Source organism: Trachypithecus francoisi, unplaced genomic scaffold (genome assembly GCF_009764315.1).
Source record: "Trachypithecus francoisi isolate TF-2019V2 unplaced genomic scaffold, Tfra_2.0 Lachesis_group6, whole genome shotgun sequence".
Taxonomy (NCBI): Eukaryota; Metazoa; Chordata; class Mammalia; order Primates; family Cercopithecidae; genus Trachypithecus; species Trachypithecus francoisi.
Genome location: NW_022681471.1, coordinates 99,585,752 through 99,601,345, shown reverse-complemented (window position 1 = coordinate 99,601,345; position 15,594 = coordinate 99,585,752). Strand labels below are relative to the sequence as shown.

Genomic DNA, 15,594 nt, shown 5'->3' with positions numbered 1-15,594 from the left:
GTAAGGAGTTGAAGAGAAAGAACCTTCTATAGACAGGCTAAAGAGGACATTAAAAGAAAGCAGTGGTGGAGGGTCAGGGCTTTGAGTAACTGTTCTGCCATTTAGTGGCAATGACCTTGGGCATGTTTCATAGGGTTATTAAGAGGATTGAGCCAGATAAAGCATTAAAGCACTTAGCATAGTGCAGGGCACATAGATAGTAAGCACCTCAGTTGTACATTTTTTAAGAGAGAGGGAAATCTTACATAAATGCTGTTCGTTATCTTGGCTCCTAACCATCAGCTACAGACCTTATAGAGTTATAGGATATTAGAGCTTCAAATTACTTTTCTATTAGTGGTGATGGATTAGAAGGAACCATTCCCATGCTTTCTCATTAGCCCCCCTTGTGGCCAAATGTAGACATTTATGAAGCAATGTGCTGGATTAGAAGCAATTGACCAAAGAACAGGTTTTTATCTGAGTGCAACTGCCAGGGCCTTACAGTAAGTAGTCAGGCCCACCATTTAGCCTCCTTGATGCAGTGCTAGTGACAATAGACTTTATGCCTCCAAAGCTCATACTTACTTACCTGCCTGCTGTCTTGTATTTGGTCAGTTAGCAAATATTTACTGAGCCCCTCCTATGAGCAGGCATTCGTCTTGGCACTAGGGATACACCCATGAATAGGACAAAAATCCTGCCCTCACAGAACTTAACATTCATTTTGGTAGACAAAGTGAGTAAGGTAAATAGTGTACAAAGGTGATAGATGCAATGGCGAAAAATAAAGCAGGAGCCCTGTGGGGGAGTAGAATTCTGGTTTCAAATAGGGTCATCAGAGAAGGGCTCATGGAGGAGCAGAGACTTGAAGAAATGAGAGATCTTGGAATTCCAGGCAGAAGGAAGAGCAAGTATGAAATCTCTGAGGCAAGGGCATGCCAAGAGTGTTGAGGGTGAGCACAGAGACCTGTGAGGCTGCAGCAGAGTGAACCAGTGAGGGCTGCAGGTCAAGTAGGGCCTGCAGGCCAGGATAAGAACATTGAGTTTCTCTCTGAGAGATGAAATGTTGTGGGAGGATTTTGAGCGAAGTCATGATATTATTGGGCTTAGGTTTCAGCAGGATCACCTCAACTGCTGTGTTGAATAGAGAATGGGGGCAAGGGTGGATGCAAGGGGAGATGGAGGCTTGGCCTAGTGGTAGAAGTGGTGAAGTGTCCTCTTTGTGTTTTTCTGAAATGTCTGATTTTTGGGGGGCCAAAAACATATTACTATTACCTTAAAGTTATTTTTTTTCATGGTGCTCTGTCAACATTAGACATCTGAATTTTCCCTGTACATTGCATTTAGTAGCAGTACCACATATATATGCAGTATGGACATATGAGTGTTGAAAGGAAAGCTAATTAAGTCACTAATACAAGTTTTTAATTTTTTTTCCCTAAATCACCCCAGGAGAAAGTTAGGATCATTGAAAGGAGAATCCTACCTTACTATTTATATGAGAATCTTGCTCTTGAACACTGCATACATGCTTTCTTTTCCAGGTTTTTCCACATTTAATAGTAGGTCCTCTTCTAACATTATGTTTTATTGGCTCCAGTTTCACCTGAAAGGAGGCATGAATTCTTCAAACCACCCCACCCCATCGCACCCCATCTATGCATAGCCGCATAAAGCGTGGGAATTCAGTGACTTTTTTTGCCATCTGAGTTCTAGCTTCTTCCTGTGTATAAGTATTTATTAGGACTATGGTTTTGGTTTCAGTATTTTGAAGATGATAATCCTATATATAAATTATGCAAAGAAGATTCTCCCTTTTGAAAATAATGGAACTCCAGGAAAGCCAAATATGTTCAACATAATTATGAGAAAGGAGTGTGTCACTGTCAGATTGGCATTTATGGAAGAATTGTTACCATTCGTTTTTCCAGATTCATTCCCATCCAAAATTCACGAGGACAGAGTCACTAAAAGGGAGCTGAATTTGAAGAAGAGCTTGTCACTAAGATTCATTCTATATTTATTGAGCTCCTACTATATGCTCCAGAGGTACATTGTACTGTAGGCACAGTGACTGGCTTTCAAATTGAAAGCTGAGAATCACTGTCAGACAAGCAGTGATTCTGTTTAGATGCATATTAAGACAGAGTGTTTGAACAGCATGTTGTCTTGGAAAATCAGGTACGAGGTATGGCTGAGGCTTTGGTGGATATAAAGGAGGAAAGGATTTATGCCTTCCCACATGACTCTTAAAATCCTGATGTATTAATACAATTAATACAGGGCAGAACAAATGTGTAGTCAGTAGAAACATTCTGTTAACACACATTAATATGTTGCTCCTGTTTGTAAGCTTATTCTGACATACTCTTTTTAAAACTGTCTTATTAGTGTGGAATTCGATCCATCTTTTCACAGAGCTGGTTATCTGAGGAATGGAAGCAAGGGAAGGGGTTCTTGCCGTAACTCTTACTTCAGTGGTGGTCAGCTATCTGCTAATGGCGCTAAGACTGTTAGTGCTCCTGGCACTCACGTGGCCTCAGTGTATATTCAACTGTGCCAAAAGATAAAGGAGGTGGGGCATAGAGGGAATCCCCAAACATTAAGCTTCTGTCACTTTAGCCACTACAGCTGGTGCTGATTTCTAAGTACATAAATCTCCTGGTAAGTGGCTTTGCGGGCCCCAATTCCTAATAGGCATTTACCTATATGATGTCTATTTATATATCTGGGCCATCATGAAACCAGAGGTATGAGCTACATTCATGTAGTCTTAACCTCTGGTTTGCTTGCTTCTTCCTTTCATATGCTCTTGAACTCTCAAAGTTGAAATAAGACCTTCACTATCAATATAGATCAAAAACCTAAGTCCTGTTTTAAACATTTGATAGGAGAACTCACAATGCTTATGAAGAAAAAGTAACACCAAGGGGCTCAGAATAAGCTACCCTTAACATTCTTCTCTGATGTAATAGAATGTTTCTCAATGTACAGATATGTGTACAGTCAAATTCTTTCTTTTCTTTTTGCTTCTGGGCCTTTTTTTGGGGAATTTAGTTTTTAAGGGAGAAGAAACCTAAAGTCCATAACCTTTTAGGGTAATATAAAAGAAATGAGAAACCAATTCAATAGGGCTGCCCATTCTTTCTCTTTTCCCAGTGTGATATACAGAGTACCTAATAACATGTTCAGGAATTTTCTGTGACTGTATTTGTTGAATAATGGAATTAAGTGTAAGGTAGAGCTACGTGGGCCTCATTTGAAGGAGTTTAGTTATTCAAGTAGTAAAAGGCTCTCTTAACAAGGTGACATTTATTATTATTTTAGCAGCTGTATGGCCCTGATTTTCTGTGACAGGCCAATTTCAAAGATCTCTACTGTGTTCAGATTCTGTTTTTAATTCTGAAATACTGTCACCATATGGGTCAATGTGTACCACTTCATGGGCCTATAGGACGTTAGAGAGTATTCAGTCTCTAGCCAGCCACCTCCTTGAGCCACCCTCTAGCTAAACTCCCCAGGCTGAATACAGAGCCCAGCAGGTGCAGCACCTTGGTGAATGCTGTTGACCAGTCTTTGGCATCCAAGCTAACAGTTGAATTTGATATTTGCCCCTCTGAGGACCACTGGTAATTCAAAGAAACAACGAACTCTCTAGCACTGGAAGGGCCCTGGGGCTAGTCCTGCCACTTTGTAGATGATGAACTAAGACACAGAAATGCAACATGATTGGTGTAAGCTGGTGGTTGCAACTTAGAGAAGGAAGTATTGTTTACTGGACTTACCGCATGCCTGGAGCCATTTCCTATGAAATGATTAGTTATTTCACTACACATATGAAGAGACTGTAATAGACCCACAGCCAAAGCTAGAATTTCTGACTTTTCATAGTGCTGTTCAAAGCCTTTTTCATATTTTCAAAAGCATCTGTGATTTGTTAGACCTTGTTAGACAATCTGCATTTTAGACTCTGGCTATCTGATCCCTGATAAAATCCAAATAGAAGCTAGAGTTTGTGACAAATCACTCTGGCTTCATGACCTAGCTCCTGAAACTTGAAGTCTATGAATTGGGTCTAGGATGTAATAATATTAAAATACAAAATGTGATCTCAGTGGGCTGTACTGGTGCATAAATAAAAAGAGTGCCCTGTCTGGTCATTAGTATACACGGGGTCAATGAACTGTGCTGGTGTTTTGTTTCCCATAAGTCTTCTTTTTTTTTTTTTAAAAATAAGGTCTTGCTCTGTCACCAGGCTGGAGTGTGGTGGTACAATCTTAGTGCACTGCAGCCTTGACCTACTGGGCTCAGGTGATCCTCCCACCTCAGCCTCCCAAGTAGCTCGGACTACAGGCATGTGCTGCCACACCTGGCTAATTTTTGTATTTTTTTTTTTGTAGAGTGGGGGTCTCACTATGTTGCCCAGGCTGGTCTTGAACTCTGGCCTCAAGCAATCCTCCCACCTTGGCCTCCCAAGTGCTGGGATTATAGGCACAAACCACTGTGCCTGGCCTTGTTTCCAATAAACCTTTAAAGGAGAAAAAGTCTCTTTCTTCCATGTCCTATTTCTCATATTGGCAACCACCTTCATAGACTTGTCCACTCTGTTTTGTGTCTCCTTGCTGTCCCCTGTCTTCCAGCATTGTCCTCTCATGTTCTAGTGACAGTCTTCCTCAGGCCTTAGTCCTTGACCTTCCCACCATCTTTTGCTTCTGTTTCCTAAGATTCATTGTTCTCTCTTAGCTGTCACTTCTGGCCTCAGCCATCACCTGCAGCTCTGACTTACTCATGAATTCAAGCCCCACATTCACAACTGCCTTCTGAACATGTTGCCTATGTAACCTTTGGTCACCCTAAACCCAATAGAAAACAGAGCCTGGACCAGATGGTCTCTGGATTCCTATTGGTTCTCAGATTCCATTTTAACAAGTCAGCACTTAAGATTATCTCACTCCTCTCCCCCTTCTTTACTTCCTTGTCTCTTTTTAATGATACCACCAACCTCTTGGCTATGAAACATGTATGATCTTCCACATACACACACTCACACCCACAGACATACACATGTATACATGTACACGAGACAAAAATGATGGAGTAAAAGATTGAATTGGCCAAAATTCTTGCCTAGAGAGAGTTCAAAGCACATGTCTTGGTAACAGTGGGATCTTCTTATAAAAAGTAAAGCTTTTGTTATGCTAGTGAGCTTATAAATTTTGCGTTGTCTGTGTAAAACTACAAACGCATGTCCTGCTGGGCATTCTTCCTACCCTTTCTTATCCAGGAGCCTCTCGCCACCTTGGAAAGCTGACAGAACAGTGGGCTTCAGGTCCAGAAATGAGCTAACTTTCCCACCCCTGCTGCTGGTGGTTTATCAGGTACAGGGAGAATCTTAGAAACTCTCTTTTGTTTGCCTAAAGGTGCAGCTATAAATATATTTCAGTGTGACTGAGTGTGTCAAGTTTGAGGTTCTGATCTGTTATATGAGAATGTTAGAGCTGGGAGGGAAGCACTGGCAATCAGGTTTCTCCACCTCCTGATTTTACTGAAGAGTAAACTGAGGCCCAGAAACATCAGGTGATCTGCCCAAAGTCACACAGCTCATTAATGACAAAACTACAACATTTTTCATTCTAATTTTTTTTTTGAGATGGGGGGTCTTTCTATGTTGCCCAGGCTGGCCTCAAACTCCTGGGCTCAAGTGATCCTCCTGTCTCAGTCTCCTGAGCAGCTGGGATTACAGGTGTGAGCTACCACACTCAGCTAACATTCTTTTTTTTTTTTTTTTCCCTCTCTTTTCTCTATCCTTTTCTTTCTTTTCTTTTCTTTCTTTTTTTTCTTTTCCTCTCCTCTCCTCTCCTCTCCCCTCCCCTCCCCTCCCCTCCCCTCCCCTCCCCTCCCCTCCCCTCCTCTCCCCTCCCCTCCTCTCCCCTCTCTTTTCTTTTTTTTCTTTTCTTTTCTTTTCTTTTCTTTTCTTTTCTTTTCTTTTTGACACAGTAAAGCTCTGTCACCCAGGCTGGAGTACAGTGGTGTGATCTTGGCTCACTGCAACCTCTGCCCTGCAGGTTCAAGCCATTCTCCCACCTCAGCCTCCCAAGTAGCTGGGATTACGGGCACACACCACCACACCCGGCTAATTTTGTATTTTTAGTAGAAGTGGCGTTTCACCATGTTGGCCAGGCTGGTCTCGAACTCCTGGCCTCAAGTGATCCGCCGAACTCCGCCTCTGCCTTCCAAAGTGCTAGGATTACAGGCATGAGCCACCACACCTGGCCCCAGCTAACATTCTTTTAATATATTGAGTCCCTTTCTGCCATTCATCTGGAATGGGTTCTCAAGCCCAGTGAAGAATCTCAATAAATTACGGTTCTTAGTCTATTTTAAAAACACTAAGTACGCATACAATTTGTAATAAAATTTTAAGTTGTAAATATAATGGATGCATACTGTTACTTCTTAAAATAAGAGGATAACATTATAGAAGCTGCTGGTTTCTTTGCTTTTCTGGTTACTTTCTCCACCTCTACCTAATCAGGTCCCAACATTGTGCAAAGACTTCTCCTCCTCTTTGTCCCCTTGGCACACACACTCACATAAGAATCAGCTAAAAGAATAGTTTGTCAGGTACTTCTCCTCTTAAAACCTAACATCTGAGGAATGTGGATTTTAATTGTTGATGATGTGTATGGAGTTTCAGTGTCATGCATTTTCTTCTGAGTTACAGAATTCTTTGGAGGATATTTCACAATATCTCTGTGTGTAGTTGCTATGAAGGAATTAACCTGTAAACCTCTGGGATGATGGAATTGTGGGCCAACTAAAATGCAATCCAGCTAAGACTGCTGCCTATGCTCTCACCTGTGTGCTTCTTTTTGTTGGTTTTTAGATGCAGTGCTTTCTATTCCATATGGCTATTTAGTAGGCAGTCTCTTTTTGATAGCTTGTAACTCTGTGATTCAATTTTTGTTTTTTTTCTTTAATTGAATGATATAGTAAATATGAACTTGTGTCATCATTCGAATAATGTGCATATATTCACATAGAAGGTGGGGCTTATGAACCTTGTATTAAGGATTTAGTGAGAGGAAATAAGGACTTTGCCCTCTCAGACTTGGCACAGCAGCTGCACCAGTTTCATCGTAAGGTCTGTGGTCTGCATGCACAAAACAGAGTGGGCTCCAGTAAAATGCCTCTGGACAGGTGAGAAAGATGGAAGGCCTCTATTTCTGGGACCTATCTGAAGATCAGGGTGCTACAAGATCCACAGAGAGACTTATCAGCATTAGCCAGGATGACCTGGCAAGAGCAAGGGGAATTGTTTATGTTGGCTACTTGCTCCCCTAATAGCCATTTTAGGATGAAAGTAAACCGTAGTAAGTCTGTTTCAGAGCATTTTGGATACCCCTTGGCATATTGCCAAACCTATCTGTAAGTTTTCTTTGAGTATAATTTTAAAGTAATCATCACACAGAAGCCTTTTCAGTTCTGATCTAACTTTTCTGATGCCATGATTATAGCTTTATTCTGTCTCATCACCAAGCCTAAATTAATAGTAGCTAGTGGTACTTTGCTACCCATACATTTTGAGCTGTGTTGTAAGCACACAGAAAATGAGATGCTGGGAATAAGCAAGAAAGGGAGAGCCTCAGCCTGGTTACTGCTGATGGATTGCTGGGCCTACCGTCCTGGCTTGTGGTTGACTTGGGAGCATATAAGGTGGTGCTGGTCCTTCACCAGGCCAGTCATGTAGTTTATCTATGGTCTCCTACTCTTTCCTCACTGAACCACAGCATTGGCTGCTTGCTGATCAATTCTTCTGAGAAAGAAGTAAAACCTCCATGAGAAAGGTAATATATGCTGATGATTGATTTAGGGATTTGAGGTCTCTGAGGAGCTCAGACACATAATTGCTTTGGTGAACTCTGACTTACTCATTGCACCTCACAGCAGGAGAGAGATGTTTTTTTTAAAAAAAAAGTCCCTTGCTTTTCATTTCTAAAGTCATGTTTGAGACATGACTTTCCTGTGGGTGCTTGCAAAAGCACATGTGTGGAGTGAATGTGTGTTGACAGGAGCCAAGAAAAAATTTATACATATGATAGTGGCTTTTGTCCACACACACACACAACACACACACACACACACACACCATGGAATACTACTAAGCCATAAAAAGGAATGAAGTAATGGCATTCAACCTGGATGGAATTGGAGACCATTATTCTAAGTGAAGTAACTCAGAAATGGAAAACCAAACATCGTATGTTCTCACTCATAAGTGAGAGCTAATCTGTGAGAATGCAAAAAGCATAGGAATGATACAATGCACTTTGGGGACTGGGGAGAAAGGGTGGGAGCAGGATGAGTGATAAAAGACTGCACATTGGTACAGTGTACACTGCTCAGGTGATGGGTGCACCAAAATCTCAGAAATCACCACTAAAGAATTTATTCATGTAACCAAACACCACTTGTTCCCCAAAAACCTATTGAAATTAAAAAGTCTTTTTCTGAAAATGGAATATTTGTGTAATTTACATTTTATGACCATTTTAACAAACTGGTGTAGGTTTTGCACTTACGTGAGGAGAGGCTTCATATACAAAGCAATGATTGCATTAAGATACATTATGTTATGAAAGGAGAAAAGGCATTAAAATGATCTTGGTACTGTTTGCCTTAAAATCAGGATTTGTGTTAACTTTGACATACTGCATGTAAGATTTGTTCTCGTAGTAACTGAACTTCATGAAATCACTGGTCACAGAAATATAAGTTATCAGACTCTCATACTTGATTAGCAGTATACATTTTCATTAAAGCAATCACATGCCAATAAGGACCAGCAATAGCAGTTCACAGAATGCAGCAGCTCAGTTTGTATTTGAGGTGTTACTGTATCTTTGGGAGCAATACCATGAAGTCACAAGTTTCTGAATGAGGCATATATTCAGCCTAAACAACAACTAGCTTAACTGAATTTTTGCTTTTGTTCAATACATTTACATTGTGATGTTTACAGCTTAGGCTGATAATGCTACAGTGGAAAGTATGGGGGAAATTTCTCTTTGGTCCCATTTTAAATCACCTCGCAGTATTTACTGAATGTAGAAGTTGCGTAAGTATTTGGTATCTGATAAGCTCTGTTTTATAAAATACAGGTTCTAAGACCCAGAGAAATGAAAAATGTATTTTTTTTCCCCAATGGAATAGTAAGCATTTACTCTGTGCCAGGCACTGTGCTAGGCATTAGTAAAAGATGGCACAGGCACTGTCCTTCTCTACATAGTGTCCATTGCGTTTTTACCCCTAATGACTTGACAGTTGATTCTTAAAATTTGATTTTAGCAGGTAAAAAGGATTTTATGTTTCCGTGTGGGGGAGGATGGCAGAAGAGGCTGCTCAAGGAAAGTACTTTTTTAAACAACCACCGGGTGTCAGCAGAGGACTTAGAACTCTTGGCAACATCTGTGTTCTTGGTTTTCTTGGATTTCTTAATTCGCTAGGCCATCTCCATTGGAATTTTTCGAAGGCAGTCAACCTCCATGGGGCCACTTTCTCCCAAATATTAGTGTCAAACACTTTCACCGCAACACTGCATCATGACTGTTTATCTTTGCCTAATAAAAGTAGCATTCGTTCCTCAATCTTTTTCTGATTTAAAACCTTTAATTCTGTCTTCATGGTGAGGGTTCTACAAAGTAGACAGGCCTCCGGGATGGGGAAGTGTCACCAAACTCTAGTTTTTTTTACTGACCTCTCCCCCCATACAGGTAGAGCCCACCCTTACCTTATGCAGTGAAAGGTACATGGACTGTTCTTTGTCCTGCCCCCCAAAAATAATCTGATAATGGAGCTTGATGGTTCCAAATTACAGAGAGTGTTTTCAGAATATAAAGGAGAGAGGTCTAAGCATCTTCACTGGCCCAGACATTTGGTTCATGGTATAGCATATATTTGGTGGTGGTCACAGACATTAGGAACCGTGTATTGATTGACAAGGGAAACCTTGGCAAGGTGGGTATTGATTTGTATCACGCCAATTCTCTCCAGTTTTCTCACCTTGACTCCTCACTTGAGTGAGCAAAGTAGACAGGGATCCATGGCATTTGGTATGAGACATCAGGCTCTAAGGTGGGGTCGAACTGGAGATGGTCTTTCTTTGACACCCAAGTTTCTTTCAAGCTTCATGCGGTATCAGAAGTGGTAGCAGTTACAAGGCTGTCAGTTTGAGTTGCTAAGCTATTGGTGACCTGAAAGACCAGCTTGGGAGATGGTTAGAGACATAAAGCAACCCCAGTGGCTTTAGCAGCTAAAGCTGCCCGGGTGTGTGCCCTGCAGGGGGTGGAGAGTTAGGCATAGCATGCAGCCTGGAATCTATCCCATAAAGTAAAGGCCTGATTGATGCAGGGTTCTAGTTTAGACATGCTATAGGGATTTCCTTTGGACTGATCAGTGGGATTTGGCAAATCGCATTACAGCTAATTCCAGGAACTATGCAGATTCTTCTGTTGTTTTATATTGAATAAAATATTAAGACAGTACATCAATAGGGATACAAAAATATTTGGAATATTTTGTTTTTGTGGAAATTTCTGCAATAATAGTCAAAGGGAATCACTGTGTTCCTGAAAACGTTGTGCAGAATGTCCATAAAATATACTGTGTACACACATGCCATCAAAGAGGGTAGCTGTCATTCTTCCTGGGGTTATACCCAGCTTGGTGTCAGGCAACAGCTGGGGGAAGGCTCTCAGACCTGTCGTATGATGTGCTTTGTAAACTACTTTTTGAAAAAGAAGTTCTTTATTGTTGGTTTGACTTCTAATTAACACAATAATTGCATATGGGATTATGTAAGGGGCACGTTTATTGGGGAAAAAAAACCAAAGTGTCTTTATGATGATTTTAGTTAACACTCTCTGACATTTCTCGTTGCTCAGGAAATCCTACAGCAAGTACCATCTTATTCATGGAAACTTGAGTCTTCAAATTGGGCCACACTGCTCTGTGCTGATTGTCACCTCTCTTGGCAATAGCTTCACACTCTCCTATCCCTCTTTCAGATCACTGGGGTGATCCTGCTGGCTGTTGGAGTCTGGGGCAAACTTACACTGGGCACCTATATCTCCCTTATTGCCGAGAACTCCACAAATGCTCCCTATGTACTCATCGGAACTGGCACCACTATTGTTGTCTTTGGCCTGTTTGGATGCTTTGCTACATGTCGTGGTAGCCCATGGATGCTGAAACTGGTGAGTATGTCACAACATAATACTGCTTTCTCAACTGTAATTTTGTAAAAATATAAATTACATAGAGGTGAAATGGTTTGTCTTGAGGTCACAGACAAGACCTTAACAATTTCAGTCCAGACTCTTTCCTAACCCAGCCTTTAATCCTCTAGAGGTAAAAACAACCCCAAACACAGCCTGGCACGCTAAATCTAGTCCCAGACCCTCCAGGTAGATGATGACAAAGCAGTGGCCAGTGATTGCATTAGTTCATTTGTATCCTCATGACAAGATGCCCTGTTTCAGTCTTTTTTTTTTTTTTTTTTTTTTTTTTTTTGTGATGGAGTCTCTCTCTGTTGCTCAGGCTGGAGTGTAGTGGCGCGATCTACACTCACTGCAAGCTCCGCCCCCTGGGTTCATGCCATTCTCCTGTCTCAGCATCCCGAGTAGCTGGAACTACAGGCACCCGCCACCATGCCTGGATAATTTTTTTGTATTTTTAATAGAGACAGGGTTTCACTTTGTTAGCCAGGATGGTCTCGATCTCCTGACCTCGTGATCCGACCGCCTCAGCCTCCCAAAGTGCTGGGATTACAGGCGTGAGCCACCGCGCCGGGCCTTGCCCTGTTTCAGTTTTGGACTATGTCTTAGAAGTCTCCTTAAGCATGTGATATGCAGCTTTGCTGGGCAAGGTAGCATCCTGAACATAAGCAGACTTTTACTTCCAAGTTCCTATTGGAGAAATACTTTCCACCTCCTTGAGCCTGGCCATGCATGGATGCATGTGTGTGGTCTTCTCTGAACCTGCAGTGCCTGTCTCAGTGCTATGAGAGTTGAGCTAAGTCAGAGCCTGCCACCCAGAGGACTTATGCAGTGTCAAGTGTTGGCTACCAGGACCAGGGCAGGGTGCATACTCTCATGGGACAGATAAAGCAGTGATGCTTCCCAGATGATAAAGACAGACTATTGAAAGGCTCTTACTGTGATTTTTAACTTTTAGGTACACCAGTTGCCTAATTCTCTACTCACTGTTCATGTTCTTTATTGATGGGGATTAATGGTAAAGGATTTTATAGATAAAAATTAGCAAAGACCTCTCCTCAAAATAAAATTTTGTTTAAAATTATTTCAGGCATCTTACTCCATGAAGGGAGAAGCAAAGATTCCATCAGGGCCATGTTGCCTGTCCCTGTGTAGCCCTAGGCTGTAGTAACATTTAATACCATCTAGTGATATACGTGGGTGTGAGAATGTTTCATTCCAAAGGAACCATCTTCCCAACTGGCACCGGGCAGTCGGTGTTGTGTTGTCAACTTCGTAGAAGTGGTGCTTGACTTTGCCACTTTTTATCCTGCAGACCGTACAGCAGGCTGATGCCTCAGCCACCATTGATTCTTCAGGTTGGTGGGCAAGCCATAATGGGGCCCATCCTGAGGCACTTTTGCTGCTGTCACCTGGCACTCTATTCTAACACCCTGAGTCTACCTTCTAGTACTTCTCATAAACACTAGGGTTTCTTTTGGTCTAGTGCCGTGGTCCTCAACTCCAGATACGTGATTAAATCACCTCGGAAGCCATTTGCAAAAACCTTTGCCAGCATCCCACCGCTAGCTGGTTGAAGTAGACTCCTCAGTGGTGGTGAGGCCCTGGCATCTTATTTTCTAAAAAGCTCTCCAGAGGATTCTATCATGTAACCAGTATTGAGAACCTTTTGTTTAGCACAATGAGTAGCAAGGGGAGAATTAACTTCAAAAGCACAGAAAAGAAAAAATTCGAAAAAACCATCCATTCAAACAAGAAGGGAAGTGATGTGGTGTTGAGACCTGACTGATTCCAACTAACTGGTTTAAGTGTTAATGGCAAGGATGTAACCTCCTTGGACCTTTGTCTCCAATTATGACAAAATAGAATTGGACTAAATCACCAAAGTTTCTCCTGGCCCAAATACCATGACTGGAGAGGGGTGGGAGAGGGGATATTTTTATGTTCTAATTCTAAATTTGCTTGTGGGGCAAAGGTATCCATAGGTGAGTATAATGTCATAAATTAGGATATGTGTATAAACAATGGAATAGTTAGTTCTGGCCTCTTCTGGAGGTGGCTTCACACCACACTACCATTTTCTTCTCCTAACACAAGTTCACTAGCAGGTGAGCATTTGGGGAAGTAGAGAAGTTTTTTGGTTTGGGGCTTAATTTGGGTCTCTACAAATATCTTTTACATCAAATTTTAGATTCTACCTATATGTAAGATCAGGCAGTTATTAGTCTTTTCTGTCCCTGACTTATTTCACTTAATCCTCTAGATTCGTTCATGGTATTGCAAGTGACAAGATTTCATTCTTGTTTATGGCCAAATAGTATTCCATTGTGTATAGACACATTGTGTCCAGTGTGTATGGACACTTAGGTTGGCTATTGTCAATAGTGCTGCAATATACATGGGGACACGGCTATCTCCTCAACATACTAATTTCATTTCCTTTGGTTATATACCCCGCAGTAGGATTGCTGGATCATATAGTAGTTCTACTTTTAGTTTTTTGAGGAACCTCTACTCTGTTATCCATAGTGAGTTGTGCTAATTTGCATTCTAGTCAGCAGTGTATAAGAGTTCCCCCTTTTCCACATCCTTATCAGCATTTATTAATTTTTTGTCTAGAGATAGGGGAAGAGGGAGAGCAGAGGTTGGCCAATGGGTGCAAAGTCACAGCTAGATAGGAGGAATTATCTGGTGTTTTATTGCATAGTAGGGTGACTGTAGTTGATGTATTATATATTTAGCAATAGCTAGAAGAGAGAATTTAGAATGTTCCCACCACAAAGTAACATTTTAGGTAATGGATATGCTAACTACACTGATTTGATCATTACACAGAGTACGCATGAATCAAAACATCATACTGTACCCAATAAATATGTACAATTGTTATATGTCAGTTAAAAACAATAACTTTTTAAAAATACAATTTAGTTCCTTTTATGTGATAGAGGCTGTACTGGGTGCGTATGACATTTTATTTTTCTCCCCACTACCACCATGCAGTGTAAGTTGTATTTTTGTGTTATGTGATAGGAACTTGGGCGTTTAGATAACCCATCCAAGTTCACACAGCTAATGTATGTAAGGCTGGGCTTTGAACCCTTGTATGTTTCCTTCCAAAGCCAAGACTATTTCAACTCCAACGTTTACATTTGGGAAAAAGCTCTAACCCCTACCGACCTGTATTTAGTACAAGCTCTTCCCAATAGGCTTTTGGCCAAGGCTTTCTGTAGGTAAAACGGCCACTCTCTGAAACCTCCTAGAGGCAGGAAACTTGCCAGACACAGAAAACTGCTGATCTGGCTGATGAGAGCGGAAGTCACTTGATTAACTGTCAGTCTAGAATTTTGCAGTCCTCATATAACCTCATTAATTGCAAAACAACTGAAAATAACTATGTCTACTTTATGGAAGCCCAGAGAGGCTGCCTCTTTTCTAAGAGGTAGTTCATAACAAGATAGGATTCAAACCTAGGAGGACTTCTGACTACAGAGATAAACGTCCTTTCTTCCACCTGCCTGCTAACAGTCATTTTCCCACCCAACTTTCTGGAAGAGTCTAGGCTTATCCCATCAGCAAAATGGGAGAGTCTCACATCAAACTGTGCTTTGAATTGCATTTTGTATGAAGTTGGGAAAGAAGTCACATACATGGGACATTCTCATAACTACATATTTAGCATATGAGTGGCTGTGCTTTCTAGAGAATTTTGTTAATATTTAGAAAGAAATTGATATTTTAAGCCAATATTTCCTTTTTCGATATATGTGCCACTAGATGAGAAAAAAAAATTATGATTCTGCATACATATGTATACTTTATGAGACATGTGTATATTTTACAGGTAAGTAATGTGGCCACATGCAATCTATCCAAATTCCACAGCATCATTTAGGGCCATTGCAAATGTTCAAAACCATTATACATTATTTTGAGATGAGAAGAAGCAGATTGTAAGACATGTGCCTTGTAGGTAAGGAATCAATTCTTGTTTTTATCTGCTTTTCAAAGTTATCCTTAATGTTTCATAAATACCATGTACTACCCTTGAATTTAGACATGCTTACATGTGCATGCACATGCAAAAAAACTTGGGAAGTATTGGCAGCATGAGATGAAAAGCACTAAAGATGTTAGATGCTTGCAAATGTCATTAGTAGTATGGCGTATTTACTTTTTGAAAGGCTATAAACTCCATGCAGCATCCATCCCGAACAAGAAAGGCGGGCAACTCCACAGGAAAGCTGCTGTGGCTACTGTGTCCAGTGATGACCACCAATCTGAAGAGGAACATCATCTTGCACACATTTGGCTTCTTGGGCCCAGATGGGAGGGA

At 41.2% G+C, this 15,594-nt stretch overlaps 1 protein-coding gene across 1 annotated transcript in view; it reads left to right on the top strand.

Annotated features, from left to right (window-relative positions):
• TSPAN7 (tetraspanin 7) overlaps window positions 1-15,594 on the top strand; it is a 119,636-nt gene that overhangs the window by 85,380 nt on the left and 18,662 nt on the right. Inside the window, exon 2 of the mRNA XM_033202087.1 lies at window positions 11,049-11,237. Coding sequence (XP_033057978.1) covers window positions 11,049-11,237 — 189 coding nt within the window. The remainder of the gene's footprint in view (window positions 1-11,048; window positions 11,238-15,594) is intronic.